We start from the raw sequence: 22,703 nt of genomic DNA on the forward strand, positions 1-22,703 counted from the left end.
TCACTGCTCTTACAGTATAGAGTCCATAGTCTCACTGCTCTTACAGTATAGAGTCCATAGTCTCACTGCTCTTACAGTATAGAGTCCATAGTCTCACTGCTCTTACAGTAAGAGTCCATAGTCTCACTGCTCTTACAGTAAGAGTCCATAGTCTCACTGCTCTTACAGTATAGAGTCCATAGTCTCACTGCTCTTACAGTAAAGAGTCCATAGTCTCACTGCTCTTACAGTATAGAGTCCATAGTCTCACTGCTCTTACAGTAAAGAGTCCATATTCTCACCGCTCTTACAGTAAAGAGTCCCATAGTCTCACTGCTCTTACAGTACAGAGTCCATAGTCTCACTGCTCTTACAGTACAGAGTCCATAGTCTCACTGCTCTTACAGTAAAGAGTCCATAGTCTCACTGCTCTTACAGTATAGAGTCCATAGTCTCACTGCTCTTACAGTACAGAGTCCATAGTCTCACTGCTCTTACAGTAAAGAGTCCATAGTCTCACTGCTCTTACAGTAAAGAGTCCATAGTCTCACTGCTCTTACAGTAATGATTATTACAAATAGGTTACACATAAACAGTAATTTAATGCACTATGATAAATAGACCCGGAAAGAGTAGGTAAACCCCACTCCGTGTACATAGATGCACCAACCAACAAGAATAAACTGAGATTAAACGGTATATCATCAAAATGAAATCCTTTATTGAATAAATGACACATAGATGGCATGTTCTATTATACTGCCGGCGATGTGCGGTCCACAAATTGCGGAATGCACATTGCCAGTGTCCGTGTTTGCGGATCCGCAAAACACTTACGGACGTGTGAATGGACCCTCATAGTAACATTATTAAAGGTCACGTTTTATCTTCATGTATATTCTAATGGATTGCCTTCCTTGTACAATGGTATAATATACTTTCTATGTTAGACGGTATATTATAGTGCATTGGTATTGTGCGGCGGTCGTGTGCGGTTCTGCTGCGATACTGCAGGTATATAGAGGGACAAGCGTTACTGGGACAAATCATTTCTACTGGTGTGATATACCAGTCGCCCCCAAAAAAACACTGATTGAAGCGGGGTGTTATATACCAATATACTTTCTTTATAGTGCATTTGCGCATACGCGAAAATTATATTGCCGATATTTCGCATTGAAAAAAATAAATGGAGATCGCAAAGTGGAATAATCCATCTGGTGTCACGGTCCATGTTGGGGGACTATTTGTGCATTTCTAGTAATTATTTCTTGGCTGAAAATATCAGCTGAAGGTTTTTCAGGTTCGCCTGCCATTAAAATGAATGGGACCCGCCACAAGCCTGCGGTTCGCTAACATTTGATCGCGTTCGCGAACCGTCTCGGCAGATGTTCGTCCATCACTATTGGCCACCAAGTTGGACAAAGAGCAACTGTGGCAGGTGGACATTCGAGGAGTGCGGCAGCAGACAGGGATGCAGCTCAGGACACCCTCATTCACCCTCTACATTAAAAATGTACAATATGGGGAGACCCGGCTTAATCCGGCCCGGCTGTAGATTATACTCTGTAGTAATATATAATAGCCAGCGCCTTCTCACCCTCACAGCCACTTGGCCCTTTAAGGAAACCACGATGACAGTGACAGACGAAGGAGCCGGTGGTGTTGGTACAGTTTGCATATCGTCCACAAGGGGGCACCAGAGCAGCACATTCATCAACATCTACAAATAAACAGAAGTCAGCAGGAGCTGTAGGAAAGGATGGCAGTAATCAGGCATATGACGACATGAGGGCAATGTATGGCGCTATACTGCCACAATGCGGCCCTGTATGGGCCAAATATGACATTATTGTATCCCACTATACCAGTATATAGGCACAATATGGTACTAGTATGTTACGAGGGAAAATAGCACTAAGTGATAATTTGGCATTTTGCAGACACAATATGGCACTGCCAGGGCACAGTATGGGGTATGAGTGCACAATATGGTGTTTTATGTGAAGATAATGGTGCACTGTGGGCAATGTGTGCACAGTATGGTATAAGGGCACAGTATGGTATAAGGGCACAGTGTGGTATAAGGGCACAGTATGGTATAAGGGCACAGTGTGGTATAAGGGCACAGTGTGGTATAAGGGCACAGTGTGGTATAAGGGCACAGTGTGGCATAAGGGCACAGTGTGGCATAAGGGCACAGTGTGGTATAAGGGCACAGTGTGGCATAAGGGCACAGTATGGTATAAGGGCACAGTATGGTATAAGGGCACAGTGTGGTATAAGGGCACAGTATGGTATAAGGGCACAGTATGGTATAAGGGCACAGTGCGGTATAAGGGCACAGTATGGTATAAAGGCACAGTGTGGTATAAGGGCACAGTATGGTATAAGGGCACAGTGTAGTATAAGGGCACAGTATGGTATAAGGGCACAGTGTGGTATAAGGGCACAGTGTGGTATAAGGGCACAGTGTGGTATAAGGGCACCGTATGGTATAAAGGCACAGTATGGTATTATAAGGGCACATTATGGTATAAGGGCACAGTGTGGTATAAGGGCACAGTGTGGTATTATAAGGGCACAGTAAGGTATAAGGGCACAGTGTGGTATAAGGGCACAGTGTGGTATAAGGGCACAGTATGGTATAAGGGCACACTGTGGTATAAGGGCACAGTGTGGTATAAGGGCACAGTATGGTATAAGGGCACAGTGTGGTATAAGGGCACAGTATGGTATAAGGGCACAGTGTGGTATAAGGGCACAGTATGGTATAAGGGCACAGTATGGTATAAGGGCACAGTATGGTATAAGGGCACAGTGTGGAATAAGGGCACAGTGTGGTATAAGGGCACAGTATGGTATAAGGGCACAGTATGGTATAAGGGCACAGTGTGGTATAAGGGCACAGTGGGGTATAAGGGCACAGTGTGGAATAAGGGCACAGTGTGGTATAAGGGCACAGTATGGTATAAGGGCACAGTATGGTATAAGGGCACAGTGGGGTATAAGGGCACAGTGTGGTATAAGGGCACAGTATGGTATAAGGGCACAGTGTGGAATAAGGGCACAGTGTGGTATAAGGGCACAGTATGGTATAAGGGCACAGTATGGTATAAGGGCACAGTATGGTATAAGGGCACAGTGTGGTATAAGGGCACAGTGGGGTATAAGGGCACAGTGTGGAATAAGGGCACAGTGTGGTATAAAGGCACAGTGTGGTATAAGGGCACAGTATGGTATAAGGGCACAGTATGGTATAAGGGCACAGTATGGTATAAGGGCACAGTGGGGTATAAGGGCACAGTGGGGTATAAGGGCACAGTGTGGAATAAGGGCACAGTGTGGTATAAGGGCACAGTATGGTATAAGGGCACAGTATGGTATAAGGGCACAGTATGGTATAAGGGCACAGTGGGGTATAAGGGCACAGTATGGTATAAGGGCACAGTGTGGTATAAGGGCACAGTGTGGTATAAGGGCACAGTGGGGTATAAGGGCACAGTGTGGAATAAGGGCACAGTATGGTATAAGGGCACAGTATGGTATAAGGGCACAGTGTGGAATAAGGGCACAGTGTGGTATAAGGGCACAGTATGGTATAAGGGCACAGTATGGTATAAGGGCACAGTGTGGTATAAGGGCACAGTGGGGTATAAGGGCACAGTGTGGAATAAGGGCACAGTGTGGTATAAGGGCACAGTATGGTATAAGGGCACAGTGTGGTATAAGGGCACAGTATGGTATAAGGGCACAGTGTGGTATAAGGGCACAGTGTGGTATAAGGGCACAGTATGGTATAAGGGCACAGTATGGTATAAGGGCACAGTGTGGTATAAGGGCACAGTGGGGTATAAGGGCACACTGTGGTATAAGGGCACAGTGTGGTATAAGGGCACAGTATGGTATAAGGGCACAGTGTGGTATAAGGGCACAGTATGGTATAAGGGCACAGTGTGGTATAAGGGCACAGTGTGGTATAAGGGCACAGTATGGTATAAGGGCACAGTATGGTATAAGGGCACAGTATGGTATAAGGGCACAGTGTGGAATAAGGGCACAGTGTGGTATAAGGGCACAGTATGGTATAAGGGCACAGTATGGTATAAGGGCACAGTGTGGTATAAGGGCACAGTGGGGTATAAGGGCACAGTGTGGAATAAGGGCACAGTGTGGTATAAGGGCACAGTATGGTATAAGGGCACAGTATGGTATAAGGGCACAGTGGGGTATAAGGGCACAGTGTGGTATAAGGGCACAGTATGGTATAAGGGCACAGTGTGGAATAAGGGCACAGTGTGGTATAGGGCACAGTATGGTATAAGGGCACAGTATGGTATAAGGGCACAGTATGGTATAAGGGCACAGTGTGGTATAAGGGCACAGTGGGGTATAAGGGCACAGTGTGGAATAAGGGCACAGTGTGGTATAAAGGCACAGTGTGGTATAAGGGCACAGTATGGTATAAGGGCACAGTATGGTATAATGGCACAGTATGGTATAAGGGCACAGTGGGGTATAAGGGCACAGTGGGGTATAAGGGCACAGTGTGGAATAAGGGCACAGTGTGGTATAAGGGCACAGTATGGTATAAGGGCACAGTATGGTATAAGGGCACAGTATGGTATAAGGGCACAGTATGGTATAAGGGCACAGTGCGGTATAAGGGCACAGTATGGTATAAAGGCACAGTGTGGTATAAGGGCACAGTATGGTATAAGGGCACAGTGTAGTATAAGGGCACAGTATGGTATAAGGGCACAGTGTGGTATAAGGGCACAGTGTGGTATAAGGGCACAGTGTGGTATAAGGGCACCGTATGGTATAAAGGCACAGTATGGTATTATAAGGGCACAGTATGGTATAAGGGCACAGTGTGGTATAAGGGCACAGTGTGGTATTATAAGGGCACAGTAAGGTATAAGGGCACAGTGTGGTATAAGGGCACAGTGTGGTATAAGGGCACAGTATGGTATAAGGGCACACTGTGGTATAAGGGCACAGTGTGGTATAAGGGCACAGTATGGTATAAGGGCACAGTGTGGTATAAGGGCACAGTATGGTATAAGGGCACAGTGTGGTATAAGGGCACAGTATGGTATAAGGGCACAGTATGGTATAAGGGCACAGTGTGGAATAAGGGCACAGTGTGGTATAAGGGCACAGTGTGGTATAAGGGCACAGTATGGTATAAGGGCACAGTATGGTATAAGGGCACAGTGTGGTATAAGGGCACAGTGGGGTATAAGGGCACAGTGTGGAATAAGGGCACAGTGTGGTATAAGGGCACAGTATGGTATAAGGGCACAGTATGGTATAAGGGCACAGTGGGGTATAAGGGCACAGTGTGGTATAAGGGCACAGTATGGTATAAGGGCACAGTGTGGAATAAGGGCACAGTGTGGTATAAGGGAACAGTATGGTATAAGGGCACAGTATGGTATAAGGGCACAGTATGGTATAAGGGCACAGTGTGGTATAAGGGCACAGTGGGGTATAAGGGCACAGTGTGGAATAAGGGCACAGTGTGGTATAAAGGCACAGTGTGGTATAAGGGCACAGTATGGTATAAGGGCACAGTATGGTATAAGGGCACAGTATGGTATAAGGGCACAGTGGGGTATAAGGGCACAGTGGGGTATAAGGGCACAGTGTGGAATAAGGGCACAGTGTGGTATAAGGGCACAGTATGGTATAAGGGCACAGTATGGTATAAGGGCACAGTATGGTATAAGGGCACAGTGGGGTATAAGGGCACAGTATGGTATAAGGGCACAGTGTGGTATAAGGGCACAGTGTGGTATAAGGGCACAGTATGGTATAAGGGCACAGTATGGTATAAGGGCACAGTATGGTATAAGGGCACAGTGGGGTATAAGGGCACAGTGGGGTATAAGGGCACAGTGTGGAATAAGGGCACAGTATGGTATAAGGGCACAGTATGGTATAAGGGCACAGTGGGGTATAAGGGCACAGTGTGGTATAAGGGCACAGTGTGGTATAAGGGCACAGTGTGGTATAAGGGCACAGTGTGGTATAAGGGCACAGTGTGGCACTTTGTGGAAATGGTTCTCTTCGGCTGCTGAAATTATGGATGAAATTTGAGAACAACATAATCCTATAAAGATACTGTCTGGCTTTATGGGGGTGCTGTATATCGGGGTGCTGTATATCGGGGTGCTGTATATCGGGGTGCTGTATATCGGGGTGCTGTATGACACTATCTGGTATATCTGGGTGCTGTATATCGGGGTGCTGTATGTCAGGGTGCTGTATAGCGGGGTGATGTATGACACTATCTGGTATATCAGGGTGCTGAATATCGGGGTGCTGAATATCGGGGTGCTGGATGACACTATCTGTGCAGTGTAGTTCAGCTAGTAAAGTGAAGCAGAATTATCCGGAGCTGCGCTCCCAGAATATTGTGATTTATTCTTTAAGGCCACTGCATGGAACTCACCTCCAGGAGGATGATGGGGGTTGTGTCCGGGGCGGCTGCGACTGAGGTCACCAGAAATCTGCAAGAAAAAGCAGAACTGAGAGGAAGAAGCAAAAACTGCAAAAGAGAGTCCCAGATGTACGAACCCGAAACCCCGAAACCTCGAAACCCAGCCGAATTCAATGACGCATCGTCCTCAGGACAATGATACAGCTTCATACTGTGGGGTGGGCCAGTATCTTGTCCTCCAGTACCGTAGTACTGGCCCCGGCTACTCCTTGTGTCCCCCTTCTGTTAATTTGGACCCCACAACATGAGACCACTTTTTTTTTTTCTTGTAGTGTGTATGTAGAATGTAATGTGTGTAGTATGTATCTGTGCATGTACTATGTAGTGTGTATATGTAGTATGTATATGTAGTATGTATGTAGTATGTATATGTAGTATGTATCTGTGCATGTACTATGTAGTGTGTCTGTATTTTGTATACGTGTATGTAGTATGTATGTGTGTGTTATCTGTGTATATGACATTGTAACACCTCGGGGTCTCCTCGCTCTCGGGGGTCACCCTCTTAGCTTAGGCTACTTTCACACTCGCGTTTTATGCGGATCTGTCATGGATCTGCAAAAACGCTTCCGTTACAATAATACAACCGCATGCATCCATCATGAGCGGATCCGGTTGTATTATGTGTTATATAGCCAAGACAGATCCGTCATGAACACCATTGAAAGTCAATGGGGATGGATCTGTAACGCCCCAGAGTGCCGTTACCACCTTTGCACCTTTCTACTGTCTCCTACGGTTAACCACAAGTCATACTATGTATTTATTTCCAGGTCCTGCATAATGTGTATTCATATTTCTTGTTATGTAACTGTTCAAGTGTAATATGCCTGGTTCACCAGCAGGTGGCAGCAAGCATGGCAGAGCTACATTTGCAGAGGATGGAGCCTTCTTTCCATTCTCTTCTCTCCCTCTAAGGAGAAGTTTAGTTAGTTAGAGGTCAGTTTAACTTACCCCCTGCTAGGGGGAGGGAGGACAGTACCCCCTGCTTGGGGAAGGAAGCAGGAGCCCATCTCTGCTAGACGAGCCCTGTCTGGCCCAGCTTGAGCACCTTCAGCTCAGCTGGATCTGGAGTCCACAGCTTAGAGCCTCGAAAGCAAGGAAGAAAGTTTCCCCTGGATAAAGTTAGAAACCAGACTACAGAGAAAGTTAAGTGCGGCATAAAGAGAAAGCTAAGTTATACAGTCAGCCTGTTAGCACAGCAGAGCCAGAGAGCCACTGATGTAGCAGAGTTGAGTTTGTTTGCCTGCCACAATTCATGCCAAAGCCTGCTGGAAACCAAGACAAAGCCTGTAAACTGACACACAGAAGCTTCCATCCGCTAAAGATTTTATCGGTTTGGAATGAGAAGATATTGAAAATTGGTGTCGAGAGTGTTCTACTTGTGCCATTGGAAGAAGTGAGAGGCATGATCGTAGAGTACCATTACATCCTATTGTAAGCCGAACACCTCTAGAGATAGTGACCATTGATCACATAAAGCTAGAACCAAGTCGCTCAGGATATATCTACTCCACGACAATAATTGATCACTACACCAAATTCGTAGTAGCTGTACCTGTTAAAGACTTGACAGCCAAAACAGCTGTAAACGTTTTCTGGAAGAATTTCCTGTTGCCCTATGAATGTCCTGAAAAGATTCTCACAGATCAAGGATTTGCCTTTAAATCCCAACTCTTCCATGAACTATGTTCACTTCACAATTGTCAGAAGATGAGAACAACAGCTTACCATCCTCAAAGTAACAGACTTTGCGAGAAAACGAACCAAACCTTGATTGAGATGTTGAGAGCTGAACCACCTGCTAAAAGAACTGATTGGCCAACTCTACTATCTCAATTGATGTATATTTACAACAACACCATCCATTGTTCTACTGGATACACTCCATATTACCTTATATTTGGCCATCAAGGCAGATTACCTGCAGATCTCGTCTTGGATGTACAAGTTCCAGATTCCATTAATCCTTTACCACAAACAGATTGTGTGAGTGAACATCATAAACGCCTAGCTGATGCCCAAGAGATTGTCCAGATCCGCATGGCGAATGCACGCCAAAAGCAACAGAAAGGTGTGGCTGAAAAATAATCATCGCAATAGTAAGCTGGATAGTAAATGGGAAAGAGAACCCTATGACATCTGAGCTATTCCTAATCGTGAGACTTATATCTACGAAATCACCAAAGAGAACAGAGCACCACAAATAGTGCATCACAACCGTCTCAAGGTTTGTTTGGGAGAGAAATTGGAAAATTACTATTAGACTCAGATCCCCTTCAGTGGTTCCTTACACCGTGGCTTAATTGTGCCACTTCAGCTGGAAGAACTACCTCATGAAGGATCCTCAGAAGCTCAAGATGTACAAAGTTACCTTGAACCAAGGCCTATAGAGTCACAGAATATCCGACCGGCCTATCGTGAAAACTACCTGCCTGCTATCGGGAATAACTGTTATTGAATTCCTGCAACATTTCGAGCTATAGAGCCCGGGTAAGAAACTCATTGCCTTGATTATTTGCCTTACTCTAAGGACTCCTTTGCTCTTGTTTTACAATGTTCAAGTCATTTTCCCAGAGATGGACTTTGACTCGCTAAAGCCCTCCGTGATGTTCTGCTTTATGCCCAGGGAACGGACCTTTTTGTTTACATTATGGACTATCTTGGTCTTTACTGTTTACAGATCACAGAAGAACCAGGCAACTCAGAGAGGGAGTGAGAATATTAGGTTCCAGTCTCTTTTGCATCAGATGGAGAGATTCTAGGCTACACGCTGCCCACTATAACCAAGGACAGAAAGGCCATCTGTCAGAATATAGTATTCCTAGAGAGGATACAGAGCTATATGATTATACAGTACAGCAGAGATAGTCCATCCCTCCAGCCTGGAGAAACAAGGGAGAAAGATTGATTGTCATAGAAACCTGCCCCTTATGCAAATACTGGGAACTAATCTGAATCCCTGTAAAAGCTGCCTTGCTGTAAATTACTTTTGCATACATTGATGACCTTTGGATCAGCTTCAGTAAAGTACTGGGAGTTTATTAAGAAATTGAATTCACTTTATCTTCTAATTGCACCTAACGGTGCTGGCGTCACGAACAACACAGGGGCCCAGCCACCAAAGCACCATAAGCATACCCTTTACCATCAAGGGGACCTCAACTTCCATCTGGCTGGTGTTCCCTGCAATAGAGAGTGCCCTGGAGGATTTAGTGCTGTCTTCCTCATCACTGCACACCGACGCAGGGAGCTGTAAAACTGTGAGTACGACTAATACCCCCATCAGCCCACCGTGCACTCACATACTGCCCCTGCGGTCCGGTCCACTACATATGTAGTGTGTGTGTATATATCCATGTATGTATCTGAGTATGTAGTATGTGAGTATTGTATATATAGAATGTATGTAGTAAGCATGAAGTTTGTATTTATCTTTTATTTGTCTATGTGGTGTGTACATATCTGTGTATGTAGTATGTATGTAGTGTTTATATATCCATGTGTGTGGTGTGTTTATGCATCTGTGTGTTGTGTGTATGTAGTGTGTGTATATATCTGTGCATGTGGTGTGGCTGTATCTGTGTATGTCTTGTGTATGTAGTATGTATATATCTGTGCATGTCATACAGTTTGTCATCAGCATAGAGATGGTACAGAAGACACAGTCTGATGATAGTCTGCCCGTTCGGGGTTGTGTAGAGAGAGAAGAGTCGAGGACCTAGGATGTATATTGGAGGAACCCCAACATCAAAAGGAAAAGGAGAAAAAGTAGAACCTGCGAATGCGACACTGAAAGAACGGTCAGAGAGAGAGGAAGAAAACCTTTCCTCAGTGTGAACTGGTGGTTCAGGTAGTTTTTTAGAGTGAGCCGCCAGGTGTGAGAACTAGCGCTATGTCTGACCAGTGTCTGGAATTGCCAGTTTATTTTTCATGGCAAGTGGACAGAGACCAGCTAGTTTCATGTCTGCCCATACACAGGAAGTAGATAAGCTGGAGATTCTGCTCCCTCGCTCTCTCTTGCAAGAAGCAGCCATCTCGATCCATAGACATCTAATTAATCTGATCCTTCAGTCAGCAGGCAGACCTTCACTGAAGATCAATCTGAGCAGTGCATTTAGTGGCATCTTCATCCTATGAGATATATTACAACGTTTCTTAGATTTGCCCATACTATGGAGAAAACTGACATTTACTTTTTCAAATGCTGCACAGAGATCCCCAAAAAATTAAAAATGATCCAGAGGGTATCAGAAGAGATCCAGTAAAAATTGAGAGAGATCCAGAGAGATCTAGAAAATTTAGGAGAGATCCAGAAGAAAAAGGATAGATCTATAAGAATCAGGAGAGATCCAGAAGAAATAGTAGAGATCCAGCAAACAAGCAACAGCAATCCAGAAAAACCTAGAAGAAAATCATAGAAGTGATCCAAAAATAATGATTCAAAAGTAGTCATTGTTAGATTTAGCTGCCACTTGACACTTTGGTAAGGAGTCAAGGACACAGTTAAGAAAAGAGATAGTAGATGAGGTGAGAGTAGACGAGGCTTTCCAGGAGTTTAGAGATGAAGAGGAGATTGATAACACAAGGCAGGAGCGGTCAGGACGTGGCTTATACGTAACAGGGTTATGACAAAATGTCAAGGAAGAACAGGGAAGATACCAGAAGAGAGAAATTACATTTTTGGGGTGATTAGTAACAGCCGGGAAGAGAGATTGGGGAGGGGTGAGGGAATAGGGGCAGTAGTACATGTAGAAAGGCAAGAATAAGAAAGGAGCCTGGAGACTTCTGTGATGAGTATGAACCAGAAGAAGTGCGGAAGGGAAGTGATCAATGACACTTGGAGACTGGGAGATACTTTCATGCCTCATAATTGGCAGTAAAGTGTCTAGGTCTCTGAGGTCTACAATCAGTACCTGCACTGAGGAGGGAGAGGAAGGTATCAAAGATGTCTGAGAAGATCAGCCAGATGACATACACTCGTCTGGATAGTGAACAGCAGAGTTATAGGTTGTAGTTGAGGAAATCTGCTGACACGTCTGATTTATTTCTACCGATGTTTGCATACCTGGAGCACCTCTGAAGATATCGCATTTGAAGCATGTACTAGGGATGTCACTCTCTTTGCCAGGAGTACAGGAGGCGCGAGACAGGAGAGATATTGAGGACAATGAATACTGGAGAGGGTCCACAAGATGCTGAGGGTTAATGGCATGTAGATTTCTATGGTTTTGATGTCCTGAGAAGGGTGAGAATTCTTTAGAGTGAGGCCTCATGCACACGACCGTTGTTCTGGTCCGCATCCGAGCCGCAGTTTTTGCTGCTCAGATGCGGACCCATTCACTTGAATGGGGCTGAAAAAGATGCGGACAGCACTCCGTGTGCTGTCTGCATCCGCTGCTCCGTTTACGTAGCCCCACAAAAAAAATATAACATATCCTGTTCTTGTCCGTTTTGCGGACAAGAATAGGCATTTCTACAATGGTCCGCCTGTTCCGTTCCGCAAATTGCGGAAGGTACACGGACGGCTTCCTTGTTTTGCAGATCCGCAACGGAACGGTCATGTGCATGAGGCCTGAAGGAGAGAAAATTGTTGTCAGAGAGCAGGAGAAGAGAAGTAGTAAAGTCAGAAGTTTAGCAGAGTTGAGGGAAGAGCAGGTCAAGTGACTATCCATCAGAGAATCACTAAGATGTGAAAGGTCTAGAGAGGAGCTTATAGATGAAAACTTAGGGGCAGATGAGGAGATTGGGGTGTCAATGGGGATGGCAGGAAGCAGAGACTGGCAAGTTGAGCTGAGTGGTTGGTAGACAACTGCCTCTGGCAGGAAGACTGCGAGGAAGAGACTGAGGATGTGGGTCTTAACGAGGGGAGAGCGAGGGTACAAGACGACTCAGTGTGAGGTGGTACATCTGGTCAGGTGGCAATCATTACCCCGTGTAAGGGTAGGACCAGACTTGGCAAGTGGGCAACCCTAAGTGATTAATCTACTGAATGCCCCCCCCCCCCCAGAATTGACCCTGCACTCACCGGCCGTCCATCTGTAGAACCATCAGTGGTGATGTCAGCCCCAGTTGTCCTCAAGGATCCTCTCTCTCGTGTGGATGGTTGGCTGGTGGACCGAATGACCTGCTCCTGGATACCATGGTGGGTCAGAGGTCCTGCAGACCCCAGCTCAGCCCCCTCCGGTCTGTGAGATCCTGTGAGAGCCTCCACCTTGATAGTGGAATCTAATGGAATCTTGTCCTGGGGAGTGGCCAGAGAATCACTGTGCACATATGACAGAAGGAGTAGCAGCAGCAGGAACGCTGCACGGAAGGATCTCATCCTGTCAGATGGAATTAGGGGATCACTGGATCCATTTTGGAAGTGAAGGATCATAAGGGGCAATCCTGCAAGATCTGGAAGGCTCTCCCAGTGATGAAGCAGGAGATAACGTTACCCTAAACTACCCTGGAGAAAAAGCAGGTAGGAGGACCCCAAGGTGACACATCCAGGTCTGGGGGACCCGGGACAGAAAGGAATAAATCCAATAAATGGGAGAAGACTGACTGGTCAGAGGTGTCTACAAAGTCTGTCAGGACTATGCTCATCTGATCTGCAGACTGGGAGGGCCCAGCTCAGGGGCCCCAGGATCAAAAGAAATTACACTTCCTCTACTGGGACTTATACTAAAGCTTCTTCCCAGGAAATATCTCCTCAGGGGGTGGGGGAGGGAGAGCGGCAGAAGGTAGTAATTATAGGCTGGAATGAAATGTTTCCCAGTGTGAGGGGAGAACTGGGAAACAAAACCAGTAATAAAGAATTACATATGTAGCAGAACTCAGAGTGTAAAATTTACTGTGACATAATGGTGTTGTGTTACATAGGACTACAGGTGACATCTACTACATTATCTGTACTCAGAGAGTTATTACTGTGTTATCTGTGGTGTTACATAGGACTGCAGGTGACATCTACTACATTATCTGCACTCAGAGAGTTATCACTGTGTTATCTGTGGTGTTACATAGGACTGCAGGTGACATCTACTACATTATCTGTACTCAGAGAGTTATCACTGTGTTATCTGTGGTGTTACATAGGACTGCTCCTCACTCCTTCCGCTTAGACCATTATGTTTGTCTCATCCTCTGGGGCCACTGCTGGCCTTTTCATTTTCTGGCTGGTTGTGGGATAATTGTGGAGCCCTCAGGACTAGGATTCCTTAGGGTGCGGACACACAGTGCAGTTCTGACCTGCAGTTAGGATGCAGTTTTCAGTTTAGCAGCAGTGAAACCCTGGAGTTCTGCATTGTTGGAATAATTTAAGTATTTTCACCTCGCTACAATAAAAAACCGCATCCTAACTGCATGTCAGAACCGCACTGTGTGCCAGCACCCTTACGTGCTGGATGGCTGCATAGACATGCAGTGGCCGGGTTTGGGGTGGCCCCAACGCTATGGTGGGTCCCCCGCACACCATTGAGGTGTCACCACGTGTTGCTGTCCAGACTTCAAAGTACCCCTACTACAGACAGATAGATAGGAGATACCACGCCTCGAACGCCACCCAAAACATAACTATACACACCCATACCCTCTGGTCTGTGGAGGTGCGACACCCAGGACCCTCGCAGATCAACAGTTTTGAGAAGGCACCATTGCTCCTGTAAGCGCCAAGGCTCTCTCCCTGCTCCCCAAGCACAGTGCCTCACAGTAGTTATGACCAGATATGTGCCCCTCACAGTAGTTATGTCAGATATGTGCCCCTCACAGTAGTTATGTCAGATATGTGCCCCTCACAGTAGTTATGACCAGATATGTGCCCCTCACAGTAGTTATGACCAGATATGTGCCCCTCACAGTAGTTATGTCAGATATGTGCCACCTCACAGTAGTTATGTCAGATATGTGCCCCTCACAGTAGTTATGACCAGATATGTGCCCCTCACAGTAGTTATGCCAGATATGTGCCCCCTCACAGTAGTTATGCCAGATATGTGCCCCCTCACAGTAGTTATGACCAGATATGTGCCCCTCACAGTAGTTATGCCAGATATGTGCCCCTCACAGTAGTTATGACCAGATATGTGCCCCTCACAGTAGTTATACCAGATATGTGCCCCTCACAGTAGTTATGTCAGATATGTGCCCCTCAAAGTAGTTATGTCAGATATGTGCCCCTCACAGTAGTTATGACCAGATATGTGCCCCCTCACAGTAGTTATGCCAGATATGTGCCCCCTCACAGTAGTTATGCCAGATATGTGCCCCCTCACAGTAGTTATGCCAGATATGTGCCCCTCACAGTAGCTATGCCAGATATGTGCCCCCTCACAGTAGTTATCTCCAGATATGTGCCCCTCACAGTAGTTGTGTCAGATATGTGCCCCTCACAGTAGTTATGCCAGATATGTGCCCCCCTCACAGTAGTTATGTCAGATATGTGCCCCTCACAGTAGTTATGTCAGATATGTGCCCCTCACAGTAGTTATGCCAGATATGTGCCCTGATATATTCCCCCTCACAGTAAAATATGGCCAGGATTGTGCCCTCTCACAAAAATATGGCCAGGATTGTGCCCCCTCACAAAAATATGGCCAGGATTGTGCCCCCTCACAGACATATGGCCAGGATTGTGCCCCTCACAGAAATATGCCCAGGATTGTGCCCTCTCGCAGAAATATAGCCAGGATTGTGCCCCCTCACAGACATATGGCCAGGATTGTGCCCCTCACAGAAATATACCCAGGATTGTGCCCCTCACAGACATATGGCCAGGATTGTGCCCCTCACAGAAATATACCCAGGATTGTGCCCCCTCACAGACATATGGCCAGGATTGTGCCCCCTCACAGAAATATACCCAGGATTGTGCCCCCTCACAGACATATGGCCAGGATTGTGCCCCTCACAGAAATATACCCAGGATTGTGCCCCCTCACAGACATATGGCCAGGATTGTGCCCCTCACAGAAATATACCAAGGATTGTGCCCCTCACAGAAATATACCCAGGATTGTGCCCCCTCACAGACATATGGCCAGGATTGTGCCCCTCACAGAAATATACCCAGGATTGTGCCCCCTCACAGAAATATGGCAAGGATTGTGCCCCCTCACAGAAATATTCCCAGGATTGTGCCCCCTCACATAAATATGGCCAGGATTGTGCCCCCTCACAGACATATGCCCAGGATTGTGCCCCCTCACAGAAATATGGCCAGGAGTGTCCCCCCTCAGAGTAATATTGCCAGGATAGTGCCCCCTCACAGAAAGTTAAAAAAATATATAAACTCCACATACTCAGCTTGGTCCCCAGCAGCAGCAGGATACACATCGGCTCATCTGGTCTGTGGAGGAGGAGGAGGAGGAGCAGAGGCTGACTGTCAGCTGGCCCCGCCCCCTGCCCAGACCTGCAGTGTGGTGTGGGGGGGGGGGGAGGAAAGATGAAGCAGGGAGCTGACGGCTGCCTGAGAGCAGGACATACCCTCCCCCGCACTGAGGGACAGCCTCTGAAATCCAGGATGGTTGGGAGTTATGCAGCAGCTTTATTTGGATCAACTTGCATCTGTACAAGAAGTGGCCTTTTGCTTGGTTCCTGCAGGATTTGGCATAAACTGGCAGGCAAACTTAAATATTCAGCTTTCTCTCTCTGCTGTGCTAAACTCTGGTTTAGTCCGGTCACTGGACTTTAGGACAGTTCTGGTATCTCTGGAGCCTTTGGCTGTTTGGCTGTTGACCCCCACGCAACACTTTGTAGATCTGTAAGGAGTCAGGGTGATTCTCCTCTCCTGCCAACTCTAGACTAGACTGCGCTCAGACTGACTGAAAACTCCCTGCAGCCCCTCCCTTGGTAGCAAACGGGACTATCCCACTACTGTCCAAAAGGGGGGAAAAGGAATGGTAGGTTCCATTCTATCCAAATATCTCTCTGCCATATACGCTGCCACCTGCTGGTGAACCAGGCATATTACATGTAATAAATAACAGTTACATAGCAGAACAATTAATGCAGTGTAAGAGGACCTGCAATAAATACACAGACAACATTATGGTTAGTCCATTAGAGACAGTAGCAGGGTGTAGGAATGGTAATACCTCTCTGGGGTACTACAGAAGCTGCGGTGATGTACTGTTTTGGCTGTAGTGGTCACGTGTGCTACATGTCACGGCTTCAGCGCAGAGAAAGAAGCAGCGGCGCTGGATCGGAGTGAACGCGGGAGGAAATGGGTCCTTTCTATTATTTTAATAGTCTCCCTGCAGCCCCAACATAAAAACTGAATGCAAGAAAAACAAATTTGGGGGTCAGTCAGCCCATCCCAATGCGCAGGTGCACGTCGCTATAGCTGGAAGTAACATAGAGGGCAAACAATGCACCAGCGCTCTGCAAACACAAATAATAAAATAAGCACATACAATAAAGCCGTACTCACTATAGCAAATATAAAATACTGAAGCTGCGTTGTAAATGTGAGAGTCTTAGCGAATACATTTTGTAAAAAATTGTCCGTCCGCCAGCGTCAAGGCGATCTCTTTAGGACGGGAACCTAACACTGAATGCAGACATCCCCTTTTAGTGCTCCGCACCCAGTCAGGCCCACATCGTACAATACACTCACTAGACAGAACACCTGCAGAAAGTAATGCGATTATAGTGTAGACTGACACAGTATAAACTGCTAATGATGCTCGGTCACTGATCACACAAGTGGAGCCCCTTTATTTTATGTTCTGCAGCAGGGTACATGTGGAGGTCACATGACTACTGGGTGGCATCTCCTGTGCTGTCATACAGGCTGCCCCCTGACATGGCGGTGGTCATACAGATGCTGATACCCTCAGTCATTCCAAGCTCTTCCATCTTGGTACAAATAATGGTCACATCAGAGATCACAGGAGGCTAGAGAGCATATAGTGCGGAAACACACAGGACTAGCATCATGATGGTGGCGCCATTATCCCCCGTTGGCCACTCCCATGTGGTATTTGTGGAGGAGATATTGAGAAGCCTTCAGTATGTCCACAGGATCAGTGATCCAGTCCTACTGCCTGAGGGTCCATTCACACGTCCATAGTGTTTTGCGGATCCACAATACACCCAGCCGGAGCCCCCATAGAAATGCCTATTCTTGTCTGCAATTGCGGACAAGAATAGGACATGTTATATTTTTTTCCGGAACCGCGGACCGGAAGTTCGGGGCCGCACTCCAGAAATGCGAATGCGGACAGCACACTGTGTGCTGTCCGCATACATTTCTGCCCCATAGAGAATGAATGGGTCTGCACCCATTCCAGATAATTGCAGAACGGGTGCGGACACATTCTACTGACTTGGGAATGGACCCTTATATGACCCAGGAGACGTGGTGTTCCTATAACGCCGAACCAATGGTGCCCCATACGAGAGATCTCCCATGTACAGCAGCCAAAAACCACTTTGTCTGAATTACAGTTCCAACATGGGAGAGCTTGAGGAGGATATCCAGCAGCTCTATGACCTCCACCACAGGAGGATATCCAGCATCTGTATGACCGTCACCACAGGAGGATATCCAGCTTCTGTATGACCACCACCGTAGGAGGATATCCAGCATCTGTATGACCACAGGAAGATATTGAGCATCTGAATGACCGCCACCGCAGAAGGATTACACGGAAAACAATTTGTGCATGGGCGTAGAGCACAGCGCAGTACACCACACATAGCGCCACACTAACATTTTAACATCACACATCAATCAATAAGCATCGGACACGTGGTAGGGGGGAGGGGAGTCACAGGACCGAAGCTTTATTGAAAGACAGACACACTGGGGGGAGAGGAGGGAAGGAGAGGGGTTTTAATCCTCTTCTTCGTCAACGTCCGGACTGTCCATGATGGAGTAGTCTCTGAGCACACTGAGAACCAGCCTGTTCAGTCCTGGACGGACATCCTCTCCCAGTTCATCACCAGGCGTTTCCTGGCAAGCCAAATAGTGTCCTTAAAACAGTTTATAAGGCGCCAGGCCTCCTGAATAGCCTCAACCGAATGGGTCCCATGGAATAGTCCGTAAAGCACGGCGGTGTGCTTCAGGCTGCTCCTGTGAATAATATCTATGAGTTCATTTTCCAGGGTGTCCAACAGGGCCTGCGCAAACGGCAACTGCCAAAAGAGGAGCAAAGGTGTTTCTTCCTGGAAAGGCCACCCGGGGGAGTGCCTGGTGTTGCATAGTCTAAGGGCATGCATGAAAGTTCTCAGGAACAGGCCTCCCTGAATGGCCATCCATGCCAGGTATTTGTGCCCGTTGGTTAACCTGCTAGGAGCCACGTTCTTCCAAACAGTCTTAGCAGTGGCAGCAGGGAGTCCTGGAATATACTCTATTAAGTCCTTTGCTCGGATCAGCTTGTGGATAGTCTTTGGTTTCCACAAGTCAGGCTTCAGTACCTCCAGTTGGTGTTCCCTTACAAACTTGAGAAGGTCCTGGTAATACCAGGGGATATCCTAGTTGTAGGGGTAGGAGCTGTCCCACTTATCCCAACTCAGCCTCCTCCAGAGAGGCAGGAGAAAGAACCGGGACACGGACTGGCCATCATCCTTCGCTGTCAGAGTTCTGTGGATGCTGTCGCACACAAAGGCCACTCGCAGCAGAGTGGGGATGTCTGGAACTCCTTTCCCACCCTTGCATGGGTCTTTGTACATGAACGTCCATTTTACTCTGTCCATTTTGGAGCCCCAGATGAAGCGGAAGACAGTCCTCATAATGGCCTGCTGCATGGTGATGTGAGGAGGCCAGACTCACGCCATGTACTGAAGAACCGGCAGGATCTCGTTCCGCAGCACAAGAGTCTTCCCCCCTTCGCTGGTGAGTTGCTTGAGGCCCCACAGTCCGATCTTTTGATTGACCTTTAACAAACTATCTTGCCAGGACTTCAGGGCTGCTTCTTTCTCCCCGAACCAGACTCCCAGGATCTTGATGAACTCCAGCTGGATGGAGAAGGGGAAGGGGGCAGAGGAAGCCAGGGCATGCTCCTCGAACAGCATGGCTTCCGACTTCCCGCAGTTGACCTTTGCTCCCGAAGCTCGGCCGAATTCCTTGACACCCTTTTTTTATGGTGTTCATCTGATGATATTTTTATAGTGCCGGTCGTTACGGACGCGGTGATAACAAATGTCTGTTTTTATCGATTTATTTTTTTTATTGCATATGGCTTGATGAGGGGAAAGGGCGCTTTTATTTTTTCTTTAAACTTAAAAAAAAATATTAAAAAATGTATTTTTTACTTTTATGCTTTCTCTTTTTTGTCTTACTGTGGGTCATTAGCAGTTGGGGGTCTTATCCCCTCTGCAATGCATTACAATACTGACAGAGATCCAGGCCTGGGGTTTGGTCTCATGGGCTTCCGTAGCTGGCAGGCTCTGATGCCTGTGTAAGACATTGGGCCCAGTCACCAATGGGGTCTTAGCAGAAGCCTTCTCCCTCTGCAAACACCATGCATGCCGCAGTCAGTGTTGACAGCAGCATACAAAGTGTTAAGGCAGTGATACCGGCGGATGCAGCAGGGGATCAGAAACAGCGGGGCCCCTGCACTAATTGAGAAGCTGCACCCGCCTGATCAGCGTTTCGTACCTGTACAGCCGATGGCGGGAAAGGCTTAATTGACCCAGTTATTTTGCGAAAATCTTACCTAACTAAACAGCTTGAGTGCATAGTGAACGAGCCCCGTACTCCTGAGCTCACCGCTCCCCCCGCTGCTGATTCGTATGGAGAAAAACTTTCAATCATGGGCAGGTGGGCGGGAGCGGGGGAGAGATCAGGAATATGGAGACTCGTACGGCGTGCGCTGGAGCTGTTAGAACTAGAGATGAGCAAAATGTTTTCAGATGCAATATCCGAAGGCACTTCGCTAAAAAATTCATTATAATACTGTACGTAGATTAGTCTCTGTACAGTATTAGAATGTATGGGCTCTGATGAGGCGAAGTCCGTTATTAACTAGGTCGCGCGAGACTTTGTTGAATAACTTCAGCAATTGATTTTTACAGTGAAAAACCTTAGAACATAACTCTGCTTTGGTTCCAAGTTTTGAAGTGGTTTTTCACTGTAGTAATCAGTTACCAAAGTTATTCAATGAAGTCTCAAGCGACTTCACCTCATCGAAGCCCATACATTCTAATACTGTACGGAGATGGATCTCTGTACAGCTTTATAACTAGGGATGAGCGAATCGTCTTTGGTTGCTTCATCCAAAATTGAGTCGCATAAAACTTTGTCTTAATGCTGTACGGAGCCGGAGTGATTTTTTTGCAGTAAAATTTAATTTCCGAAGTAGCGCGAGACTTCACAAAGTAATAGCTTCAGTTCATCGGAGCCAATACCAAAGCGACTTCAGGTGTAGCTTCTGAAGTCACTTCGCTCATCACTGATTAGAACCTCTAGCATAAAACTGCTGACAGCTCCCCTTCAAAAGAAACAGTATATTAAATACAACAATAAAGGGCTAATAACTTGTGTGTTCAGCACACCATCTCTCAGTAAGTGTCCTGCCAATAACTCCCATCATCCACTCTTCCATTAACCAGAACAGGGAGCCCAGCAAGCGCCAGGCATAAAAAAATTCAATGAAATTCATGATTGTTCCTCTCCACGGAAATCTTTAGTAAAAGGCGAAAGATTTATTCAATCTTAAGAGAATCCAGAATATACAGCTGCCAGGGGCCGGCAGTGCAGGGGGCCCGGGGGCCGCTCATCACACACACGGAGAGCGCTGTGTACATGTATGTGCTGTGTACAGGTCACACGCTGCGTCTTCCGGATACGATGTGTCTAATCTGGTACTAAAAATGTACAAGAAAAAACATAAAAATAACAGAAAAAACTCAGTCTGTGAAGACACAGGAGATGCATCCTGGGTAATATGCAGATGAGGGGAGGAGCCACAGAAGCTGCAGGACAGTCACGTGACCCCCTGCAGAACGCCAGACCTGCAGGGTATTTCGATTGTGAGGTCAGGGTTAATGAGCAAGCGAGGGTTACTCACAGTTCTGTAGGAAAACCCTGGGCAGGCGTACAGCAGTGAAGGAGAGGCTGGCACAGGAGACCTCTGGGGCACACTCTGCATATAGGGACCAGGCCTGATGGTGTGTGAGGTGCCCTGGATGTTGCAGGTGTTTAATGTGCCTGGGGCAAGGTCCCTTTAAGAAACGTGACGCCAGTGCCTGTAACGGTGGTACACCAATTTATAGTTGTAGTAATTGAGGAACACGGTGGTATGGTAAACCAAACTTTGCTTTACTGGGACAAGAGTTCAACTTTGTACAGTTCAGTTTCAGTTCCACATTGAAGCAATAACCATTAGCAGGCTTTTTATAAATGGCAGACAAATGTTCTTTGCAAGATACTCAGAGGGTAACAATCAACACTCACAGACCAGGCTGCACTATTCCTCAGTTATTCTGGCTGGCTGTATTCCAAGGCCCGTATGCCCAAATGCTGGCTTTTATCCTTGGTAGCAATCTTACTCAGGTATATATCACTTGCCTTAGTTCAATGTCCCTTCTGCCCCTTCAGCTTACTTGATTAGCTGGAACACTGCTGGTGGAAACTGCAGGTTTCTCCCAGGAGGAAAACTCTTCTCTTGGGGTAACTCTTCTGAGCTAACTGAGGCTCAGGAACTTCAGGCAGGCTGGATAGACTGCACTACTAGCCTCCTGGACTGCACTACCCTTCCCTGTCTGAGCCTTCCTATATATACTCAGGGCTCTCTAGCTCTCTCTAGTGTCTAGGAGGCTAAACTACAACCCAATAGGCCTGCTACCCAGATAGCACAGGGAAATGAACATACAAACATCACATTAATACAATAGGCATATTAACCCTTGTGTAGTGCCCACATTGACCTATTGGGACACTACACACCCCTGGCGGGGAATGGGACCAGCACTTCTTGGGGGGGGGGGGGGGTGTCTCCATGTAGTTTTGCTCCTCCGCCCGCACAGATCTGGAGGGGAATCCGGGGGAAAATCCGCAGAACAAGGTGAAAACTACAAAACCGCCAGCATAAAGCACTGAGCGCTGTGATCGTAAGCTCCTGGGCCCAGAGATCACGTGACGCACAGACAGTTGGATACAATGGACAAGTGTCCGTCAGCTGCTCCACCAATCACTGCCCTGCAGCAGGCGGATCCGGTGACATCATTGCGCCTGAATCATTCTCCGGCCGGGGAGTCGCCCTGTACTGCGGCTGCAGGAGGACAC

General features: G+C 47.0%; 1 protein-coding gene and 1 non-coding gene across 3 annotated transcripts in view; both read right to left on the minus strand.

Annotated features, from left to right (window-relative positions):
* LOC122939223 (latent-transforming growth factor beta-binding protein 2-like) overlaps positions 1-12,979 on the minus strand; it is a 40,902-nt gene extending 27,923 nt beyond the window's left edge. For both annotated transcript variants that reach the window (XR_006390106.1, XM_044295261.1), the window contains exons 1-3: positions 12,516-12,979; positions 6,440-6,497; positions 1,580-1,702 (exon numbers count right to left, since the gene is read on the minus strand). Coding sequence is in view for 1 of the 2 variants with exons in the window: in XM_044295261.1 (XP_044151196.1) it covers positions 1,580-1,702; positions 6,440-6,497; positions 12,516-12,866 (532 nt within the window). In the remaining variant the exon portion in view is untranslated. The remainder of the gene's footprint in view (positions 1-1,579; positions 1,703-6,439; positions 6,498-12,515) is intronic.
* An 8,056-nt stretch (positions 12,980-21,035) lies between these two features.
* On the minus strand, positions 21,036-21,150 carry LOC122939739. Its single transcript, XR_006390161.1, has one exon. It is a non-coding gene; the product is annotated as a U5 spliceosomal RNA (small nuclear RNA).
* Between the last annotated feature and the right edge of the window lie 1,553 nt (positions 21,151-22,703).

Source organism: Bufo gargarizans, chromosome 5 (genome assembly GCF_014858855.1).
Source record: "Bufo gargarizans isolate SCDJY-AF-19 chromosome 5, ASM1485885v1, whole genome shotgun sequence".
In the NCBI taxonomy this organism is placed as follows: Eukaryota; Metazoa; Chordata; class Amphibia; order Anura; family Bufonidae; genus Bufo; species Bufo gargarizans.